The sequence below is a fragment of the Crocodylus porosus genome, unplaced genomic scaffold, assembly GCF_001723895.1.
Source record: "Crocodylus porosus isolate Cpor-Errol unplaced genomic scaffold, CroPor_comp1, whole genome shotgun sequence".
NCBI classification, from domain to species: domain Eukaryota; kingdom Metazoa; phylum Chordata; order Crocodylia; family Crocodylidae; genus Crocodylus; species Crocodylus porosus.
Genome location: NW_017728906.1, coordinates 164,190,840 through 164,201,243, shown reverse-complemented (window position 1 = coordinate 164,201,243; position 10,404 = coordinate 164,190,840). Strand labels below are relative to the sequence as shown.

Here is a 10,404-nt window from a genome sequence, read left to right as displayed (position 1 = left end):
CATCCCTCTACAGCCACTCACATCCCCCCACCCCCCTTCTGCAAACCCCACATCCCTCCAGGACACACCCTGTGTGCCCAGCTACCTGACAGGATAAGACCTCCTAGCAGGAGCTGGGGCTGCAGGGGCAGCTGTCCCCACATCCTGGTTAGTGAAGGGGTCAGAGGGTGCTCTAACTGCTCTATGGTAAGAAAACCGAAGGCATAACATATAGATATTCAGAATTCATTTTATTATGATGATAGAGACACTGGTAGGTGTCCAAATAGCTTTAACACTGTAGATATACCAATAAAACACTGCCTAACTGATCACTGTCTCTCTCTCACTATATATAGTGGACTTTTGTTTTAATTGTGGAGGAACATGGATTTCGGGGTATTTTACGGACTGACTGAGATTTTTGACTGTGTAGGTGTCGACACCACAGCCCCCTAGGTTTTAATGAGAATGGGGTGAGAGACAGTGTCAAAGGCCTTCCTAAAGTCCAGAAAGACTACATCCACTGCTACCCCTGCGTCTAACGATTTTGTGACCTGGTCATGGAAGGCCACCAGGTTGGTCTGACAGGACCTGCCTCTAATGGCCTTGAAGCTTAATGCACTCAAGTCAAGATAACTTCATCCCAGAATTCTGAAAGAATGTGTTACTGAAATTACCTGCCTGGTAGTAAATATCCATAAATCTATCCAGCTGGAGGTGGTGCCAAATGGCTGGAAAAGAGCAAACATGTTATTTATATTAAGAAAATGGGGGAAAGCAATTTGGCTACCTTAACTATCAGCCTGTTAGGCAGGCCTATCAGCTTATCTTCTGCAGTAGGCAGGGAGGGAGGACCAGGTCAACTATAGGCCAATCAGCCTAACCTGCATCCCAGGGAAAATCCTGGAAAAGCTCATTAAAGAATCTATATGTGATACGCTCACAGAAGGTAAGATTCTGAACGACTCCTTCTACGAACAGGTCCCTCGCCACCTGGACGTGGGAGGCAAGGTAGACATTATATACCTAGACTTCCAAAAGGCTTTTGATCTAGTATCCCATGATATCCTTTTGGGAAAATGGGAAGATTGTGGGCTCAGCTGCTCGCCAGTTCAGTGGGTGGGAAACTGGCTACAGGGTAGGACCCAGAAAGTTCTCATGAACAAATCTGTGTCGTCCTGGCACAAAGTGGCCAGTGGTGTCCCTCAGGGGTCCATGCTTGGACCGGTGCTTTTCAACATCTTTATCAATGATTTGGATGGGGGAGTGAAAAGCTTTCTGGCTAAGTATGCAGACGACACCAAGTCATGGGGCAGTGTGGTCATGTCAGAAGATAGGTTGCAGACACAGGCAGACCTGGACAGGCTAGAGATTTGGGCAGATCAGAACGAAATGAAGTTTAACACTTCCAAGTCTACGGTTCTCCCTCTGGGGGCAAACAACCCTCAACACACACACGGGCTCGGTGGTGACAACTTGACTTGCACCATGGCTGAAAGGAACCTAGGGGTAATGATTGACCATCATATGAATATGAACCGTCAGTGTGAGGCAGTGGTCAACAGGGCAAACAACACTCTGGCATGCATCAACCAATGCATCTTGTGTAAAACTAAGGAAGTGATACTCCCACTGTACTCAGCACTGGTGAGACCACAGTTGGAGTACTGCATCCAGTTCTGGGCACCGCACTTTATTAAGGACATGGAAAAACTTGAGAGGGTCCAGAAAAGAGCCACCCAAGATCAGGGACTTGAAAGGCAAGCCATATGAAGAAAGGCTGAGGGCCCTGGGCCTCTTTACCCTAAAGAAAAGAAGATTGAGAGGGGACTTGATAGCAGCTTACCACTATATCTGAGGAGTGCATCAGGAGCTCAGTGAACAACTGTTCACTAGGGCACCCCTAGGGAAGACGAGGACCAATGGATACAAACTCCTGGAAGGCCACGTCAGGCTTAATACCAGGAAGAGCTTCTTCGCAGTCAGGGTGTTCAGACTGTGGAATAAACTCCCTCCAGAGGTGGTGCAATCACCTACTCTGGAGGTTTTCAAGAGGAGATTAGATAACCAGCTCGCTGTGGTCACCTAACCCCAGCTGTCTTCCTGCCTAGGGGCTGGACCTGATGATCTGCAAGGTCCCTTCCAGCCCCTACCAATCTATGAATCTGTTAAGAACCTCTTAGTGTTCAATAACTTTTACAAGGTCTAACTCACTAGTAACTAATATATTAATACAACCTTAAGAATGTTCCTAAGTACTACCCCTGATGCACCTGTGGGGCATCATACCACTTAGTGAGGTGCATACATGTAATAAACATGCTGTCTGTAAGATAAATTGTGGGGCAGAAAGACTAAAATCCCAACAGAAGACACACTATGAGAGCCAGGCTGGAGATTTGATGTTGCAGCAAAACAAGTTTAGGCTGGATATCAGGAAAAAACTTCTTCACTGTTAGAACAGTGAGGCAGTAGTATGGCTGCCTAGAGAAGTTGTGGACACTCCATCACTGAAGGTGTTCAAGAAGAAGTTGGGCAACCACTGATTAAGGATTCTAGGCATAGCTATGCCTATGTTCTACCACGGATATTTCCCATGCTTCTGGATTTGGATGACTAACCTGTCTGTCAAGCTATATCCTCCCTTTCTGCTACATGTGTCAGGGTGTTTTTAAACCTCCTTCAGGGTGTTGGCTGCAGCCAAGGCTAGGGATTTTGACTAGGCCTTAACAATGTTCCTACTGAAAACCAATGCTCCTTCCGGGACTTAAAGCTGGAATTTCCTGGCTAGATAGTCTTGCCCCTTCACTCAGGGTCACACCCATTACCATATTTGGGGTCAGGAAGGAATTTTACCCCATGGTCAAACTGATGCAGACTGTGGAGGTTTCTGCCTTTCTCTGTAGCAGGGAGTGTGTTATGTCTTGTGTTGTTTCAGGGTTTGATGGTAGTCTTACAAAGAGTTCAGAGTAAAAATTGTATAGGAAGGTTTAGATAGGGATGATCCTGCCTTAGGTAGGGGGTTGGACTAGATGACCTCTGGAGGTCCCTTCCAGCCCCATCTCTCTGATTTCTATGATGTCTCTAAGAACCGAGAAAAAAATCTCATTTGGGAAACAGCTTTCTGGGGGGAGGGGCAGATGGGGCTGGATAAGGCAGTATCAAAGGCTATAATGTAAACTGCCTGCCCTGTAGACCTTACAGTCAAAAAGAAGAGGCCTAAGAAACAATGTGAGAAAAGGACAGAAACTCAGGGGTTACATGCCAGTAAAATGAGACCATTACAGTAGCTATAAATGCAAAAAAAAAAAGTGTTTTTAACTTGGGTGATGCAACCAATCACCCTGTAATTGACATCTGCAGGAGAATCTTATTTTCAGAACTTCTAAAAAATCCAGCCAGGCAACCCAAACCCATCTGCAGTCATTTCAGAATTTTCTCTGTGTACTATTGATTATGCTGCATTACAGCAATGGGGGCCTACTGAGCAGCATTCATAATTTTAATCACAGTTGGCATGTCTATACATGCAATTAATGTGCCTGAATTTACTGTGCAGAAAATTCAGGCTCATTAAAGCACTCCCTGGCACACACACATGCACCCCCATGAGAAGCAAACTGAGCCCAACAGGAGCAGCCCAGTTCAGGACTGCTACTGCCCTGCTCTGCCTCCCTGCAGCAGCCAGGCTCCTCAAGTGCTAGCTACAGGCTAGCAGAGGGCATGGGGGCTTAGCCCCAAGCTCTGGAGGGCAGAGGAACTGTCCTGCCTCAGTGGACAGCTCCATCCCAGCCACGGGGTAGATCAAGCTGGCCCCGAGAAGGGTGGCAGTTGTCCCAGCTGGGCAGGCAGCTGTTTCCCAATCTCCACAGGGCAGGGAGAGCTGTCCTGGCTGCTGGGCAGCTGCCTCCCAGCTATGTGGGAATTATGAAGGGTCCCAAACTCCATGTGGCTGGGAGGCAGCTGCTCCCAGCCATGTGGGGAACAGGATTGGTCCCAACCTCCACACTGCTGGCAGGTAGCAACCCCAGGGAGCTAAGACAGCTCTCCCCACCCCCTATAACTCCCTGTTGCCTAGGTTGACAGTGAGCAATTTGCTCCCAGTCAGTGTCTACATATGAGGTACAGTACATTAGTTAACACACCATTTTTCTAGTACCTGTATTTACAGGTAGTAGAAAATGGCACATTAGACTAATATACTGCACAGTAATTGCTGCACATGTATAGACAATGATGCTTTACTTTACATTAAATTAGTAAAGGAGCAGTAAAGTGTCTTGTGTAGATGTATGCAGTATGTTTGACTCTAGTTCTTTGTAAGATTTTTAAAAAAACTCAATACAAGGGTAACTGATATTCTGTCAAGCGATATGCTAAGAAAGTGGAATGTTAATTTTAGCTCCATTCCAGAACCTGGAAAACAGCAAAGTTAAATTAAAGAGGAAGGAGACAACTGTGTTAAACAGTAATGTAAATGATTAAATGTAGCCTTTTGTTTTAGATTGTGACATTTCCCTTTTAATTTAATAAGCCTTTGCAATAGAAAGCCTACACACTTCCAAAAGAGGTTATTTATGAGAATGTATAATTGGGGGGAATTTTTCATCTACACAAGACATATAACCATATGGCAGCTAGCTACGTATTTTATTCTAGTGAAAAAAACATATTTGTAGCACTGTTGTATCAAGAATAGACAGAATATTTTCCTTCTGCCATCTAGTAACTACATTATGCAGATGAAGGCATTGTTTAAAAGTACTAAAGTTAACATATTTATGACACTTGTGCATTTGGCTTCCCTCTGGTAGGATTATTAGTAACACTGCTAGACAATAACCATCTTCTAAGTAATACAAGTGCAGCTTACCAACTGTAAAAACTTTCATGCCCATCACCAGAAACTGTACAGTAGCATTTCTCAACCTGTGGGTCGCAACCCAAAAATGGGTTGCAAGAATATATGAAAGGGTCGCGAACCAATTTAAAATGGATCAACAAACTTTAAAAATAGATTCTTCTTTAAAAGAGAAAAACTTGGGAAACTATGGCTTTTCCCTTACCAGCTGGCAGAATTCCAGCCTGCAAGGGGCTGCTTGGGGCTCCCTATGCCCTACACACACCCTGTCTGCCCCACACACTGGGGGGGCTGGGGCCTGGAGCTGAGGGGGAAGGTGAGTCAGGAGTGAGGGGCACTGGCTTGGGACTGGCCGTTGATGTTTACAAATGGGTCCTGGTACACAAAAGGTTGAGAGCCACTGCCTTAGAGTACATTGTTATACCTTCAGTTTAGAGGTAGGACTTTTGCTTTGAAGGCTGCCTTACACATACACTGTGAATTAAACTTGTCACACACCATGACTCCAATTCTCCATTTAACTCACAGAACTGTAACCAACTGTGCAGTATTTTTAAAAGCCTTTTATAGCTTGCAGGATGGTCACTTGTGATTTTACTGACCCACAGTCCTGAAATTTCAAAAATGACTGAACTTTACTTGGTGGGCTTCTCAATTGTGCTGTGAAAGACTATCCACGGCTATCTAAACCTCCAGAGTTACTTAAAATGTTTTTGTACAGAATAAAAAGTAATGGAAATGGTCATCTTTCTTTATCCCTTTGGCAATGCAGGATTCTTCCCTGCATAGCTTTGCTCATTCTTGAGCATGTAAGTTTAGACCTATGCAAAACATATCAAGATTTATTCACCAGTCACAACCTGTATTTATTATACTATGTGCCCCAAACATTCAAGACTGTATCTCACAAAGATAAGCATTATGTTTCAGTTTGGCATTATTTGTTACTATGGATTCCTCCTGGTGACTCCACAATTAAGTTTATAACAAACTGTCTTACAAACACCAGTTTTTATACAGATATACACCTCTACAGTTCTCAAAACAAATCCTTTCACAGTGACTTATTTATACATCTACGTCAGTGAATCAGTTCCCACTTTGACTCTACCACTGCTTCTCTTTTCCAAACCTCCTTCAAGACTATTTCCCAAACTATTTTAATACTCTGCATTTTTTACTACTGTTCTTCAAAGAAATATCTTTCCCTAAATTTTATCTTCTGATGATAAAATGCTTAAAATTCCCTCTCTTAATTGGCATGCTTTTGAGACATCTCCTCTAGCTAGTTTTAAGTATAATTGAAAATACTTTTGCAAAAAATGAAATATCTCTACAGAGCTACAGAACAAATCTCAGTGCTTTTTAAATAACCTTAAGTCTTAACTACAACATACAGAAGTGCATGAATACTGTGAAACACTAAGAACACTGAATACCATTTAAAGAAATACACTGCTCTCACTTCTTTATTTTTCACTTTAAAGCCTTCATGATCCTACCGGGCTTTGTTCTTCATTTATATTGGCCCAAGGGATATTAGAATCAGGCCCCAAACCTTGCTGAAGGGAACAGACACTCAAAGGGACAGTAAACCATGGCAGTGTAAAAAGAATAGTTAAAAACTGAGCTAAGCATTTAAAGCTGTATTTAGCTTGGTAACGTTGCAGCTGAATCACTGTAAGGCATGCTTTTTCTCTGATACATTACAGAAATAGCTCATCAGCCTACAGTGGGATTACTGTCAGACTTTTGTTCTTTTATTAATAGAGGAATCCCACCCCTTCTGCCTGATAACACAACACCCGCTCCCACGCCTTGCCCCCACTGTTCTTACCTTGTCATCTCTCCCTTTCGCTCTAGATTCCCTCTCCCGGCTACTGGCAGGCTTCTCACTTTTTGATATTGGGTGTGCTCGGCCCACTGGCCCACGTGGCTGCAGTCCTGGCGATTCTCTCCTCAAAGGTTTTACTTCTCGGTTGGGACGTTTGATCTGAGGGGGAGCCCTAGCCAAAAAAAGAAGATACGCGTTAGGATCCATTTAAAATATATAAAAAGGCAATCTATTAATACTCCCTTCACAAATCACTTGCAAAACTGACAGGCCTAAATTCCATTGCTTGTTTATTCTTTTCTAGTGGTAAATCTGTAAATCTAACATCTTTTTTCTGTGTTTGATTTGTGCTACATAGCTCTGAAAGAAAGAAAATGATCAATGTCAGTAGCTTGACACAGCTAACCAAACCTACAATAAACAAATCAGCATGAGTGTGGAAAAAAAGAAGTAGATTTTAGTTTCTGGGTTTGGATTTCCTGTAGCTATAAATCATGAGAATGTATTTTGCCATCCTGAAAAGCATAGGTCCCATGGAAGAAATTCCTGGTAATAATCTGGCTAATAACTTTGACAGACCCCAGCATATAAGTGAGAAAGCCAGCGAGAAATAGCACCCTATCTCAATCTTCCTGACTGAAAATGTCAACACTGAAAAACTGTCCAGAAAAGTAGGCCTTATCCAACCAAAATGTACCTCCCACACCATCTCTCCTGATGTCATGGGTATTAGTTGAATGGTAGCACACAGACATACAGTTTGGTTTTACAAAGATTAATCTGAGTCCTATCCATTTTGCTTTGGTAGTCAGTATGAACTTGAAAGGCAGAACCAAAATATGTGAACGTATTAAGTGAATGTTCCCTTTAAATTCTTTACTCACATTTGCTTCCATTATTTCACAGTTTGCAACTACTTTACTGGAATATTAATTTTTAAAAACGTAACCCTTGTACAAGCTAGACACGATCATTAACTTTTACTTAAAAATAGTAAGTCTCCTATACCTGAATGCTTCATGATAACTCTTTTTAGCCTTTTGCAGGTGGACCAAATTAAATTAATTTTAAAAATATAGTGGACCTGCTAGTACCTTATACCATCACCATGTAACAGCTTCATCCATAACAATGCAGGCAAGTTCACTTTGTACTTAATATTGCCCAAATTTTTCTGCACATGCTAAAGCTTATAAAAATGGAAGTACTAGCAGAAGAAAATGGATGCAGAGAGATGGTTTACAGCTACTTGGCCTTGCTTGATTAAGGCAATGATTCTTCTCCTTACAATTTTTAGTAAATCTCACAGTGGAGGTACAAAAAAAAAAAAAAGAAAACAATGTGTACAGAAAAATTACCAAACATGCTTGTTGCACATTTACAGCAGCTAAGCAGTTGCCTTACTGGAGAATCCTAATGGGCATTATAGTATAGCTTAGAGGGCTCATGCCCACAGTCTTTCCTATAGGGCAGGACTGTCCAACTAGTGGCCTAAGGGCCACATACGACCTCTGAGGAGTTAAACTGCGGCTACTGGGCTCTTGGTCTGGGCACTGCTCCCACATCACTCTCTTGCTGCTTGCTGGAGTCTCTGGGATCCCTCTCCTCCCTCTGACTTCTGCTTCCTACCCCTGCCAATCCAGGGTGGGCACCTTCTACACAGCGCACTGGCAATGCAAGGTCAGTGACACAACATGGCAGGGGGTACCCACACAGCAAGGAGTGCAGCCTACCTGGCATATGGCTCCCAGATGCTCAGAAGTCAGACAGTCCTCCTACAGGCTAACATCCCTAGCTGAACTACACTGTCCATAGTCCTATGCATTCTGCCTTTTGACCAAGTGGCAGGGTGTCGAATAAAAGTCCCTAACTTTCTTGGAGTTCATGGTTTCTTGACTTCTGTGAAAAAATCATAGCCTTACACACAGGGCAAAGCCATGAAGAATCAGCTTACTGTCTGGCAGGTGCCACGCTGAGACAACCAACTCATTTCCTATATGCCATAAAGTAACCTTTCATTAGTAACTGCTTCTGATTACAACCACCTAGAGTGGTAGCCCCTAGCTTTGTTGAATGTTCTCTGGTTTTTCAGGTCTGTCATATGTCAAAGATGCCTGGCAAGATGATCAAAACCCACAAAACCCTTTCTACTCCTGTTGATTGCTGCTTGCCATCCTAGAGGTGCCTGCCTTCCCACAATGCTGTTTATGGGCTCCTCCATGAGAAGATACACTTTAGAAACAGACAACTATGCATTTTCACCACATTTTATGGTTTTCCTCATTTCCAACTGGCAAATAACCTTGTAGTCATAGAGAAGAAGGGCTGGAAGAGACCTCCAGATGTCACCTAGTCCATACCCCTACCTGAGGCAGGACCATCCCTATGCAAACCATCCCATACAAGCCATAATCTAAACTCTACATAAGACTACCATCAACCCTGACACAACACATGCCTAACACCCTAACCTCTCACAAGTAAAGCAGGGGAACTACAGGGACCAATATCCTGCTTTTATAAAATGTTGTCAGTATAAGCTTATGAGGTCCTAGGTAGAGGGCCACGCCCCCCGCTACAGACCAAGAAAAAAAACCCCACAATCCATATTAACCTGGCCATGGGGTAAAGTTCCTTCCTGACCCCAAATATGGTGATTGGCCTCACCCTGTGGAGGGGCAAGACCCTCTAGCCAGGAACATCTGGCTTTGCTCCCATACAAGCCACCATGAAAATCTTACAGACTTTATGAAAATCCTTTAATAAACAGTAAGGCTAACATGCCGCACAACCCTCACAACACAGAAAAACAGATAATTACATCAATTTCAGAATACCACCTAGCTAAGATGAACACCATTTTTCATAACAGAATATGAGAACAGAAATATGCTGATGAAGCTTGAGGTAATGCGAAACAAATTCAGAGGAGGTCATTCTACAGACAACAGCAGGCTCGGGTCCAGGCCTCAGCTCTGCAAAAAGTTGTTCTACATGAAGAAAAGCTCCTTCAGTGGTAAACTGATGCCTGTAGCTTTTGCTTTGGAGCAATGTGTTATATTCCTTGAGCTGTGTCATAACCGACACTGATCTCAAAAGACAAGTGAATAGCAAACCCTATGTTGTAAGGGATCTGGACAACATGATCTAATAGTTCTTTTCTGTCTCTAGTTTTTATAATTCCAAGATAATTTAATATCACAAAAGGAAATTCTGACAAATGCATAGTTGCTCAAGTGAGTTTCTTATCAAGGCAATCATTAGTTAAGGCAACTTCAACATACTGACAAACCTCAATTGTAGGCCTTAACATAAATACATTATCCATAATAGCCAAACACACTTTCATTTCTACTGTATGATAATAACCCAATTCCTCAAAAAATCAGATATACCCATCAATGCAGGGTTTTTTCATGTGTCAACAAATCAATCTTCTTTTTTGTTGCAGAGGATGTATATCACCAATTTTAACTATTTAAATCGGGGTGGGCAATTATTTGGGCTCGTGGGCCACATAGGGAATTTAGGTGAGCTGTTGTGGGCTGGGTCAGCACCCCCTCCTCCCTCCCTGCCATAGCTCACCAAAACTCCCTCAATGGCCACTGCACTCAGCCAGGCAGCTGGGATAGGGTCACAGGTGGGTGAGGAGCAGTGTTTGGGAGCGGGATGGGTGGGTGAGGCCCAGATCACAGGACAGGATCTCAGGGCAGTGACAACATGGGGT

General features: G+C 43.2%; 1 protein-coding gene across 2 annotated transcripts in view; it reads right to left on the bottom strand.

The window, feature by feature from the left end:
• KATNAL1 (katanin catalytic subunit A1 like 1) overlaps nt 1-10,404 on the bottom strand; it is a 61,466-nt gene that overhangs the window by 18,875 nt on the left and 32,187 nt on the right. For both annotated transcript variants that reach the window (XM_019530121.1, XM_019530123.1), the window contains exon 4: nt 6,681-6,849. In XM_019530121.1, the coding sequence (XP_019385666.1) occupies nt 6,681-6,849 (169 nt within the window). The remainder of the gene's footprint in view (nt 1-6,680; nt 6,850-10,404) is intronic.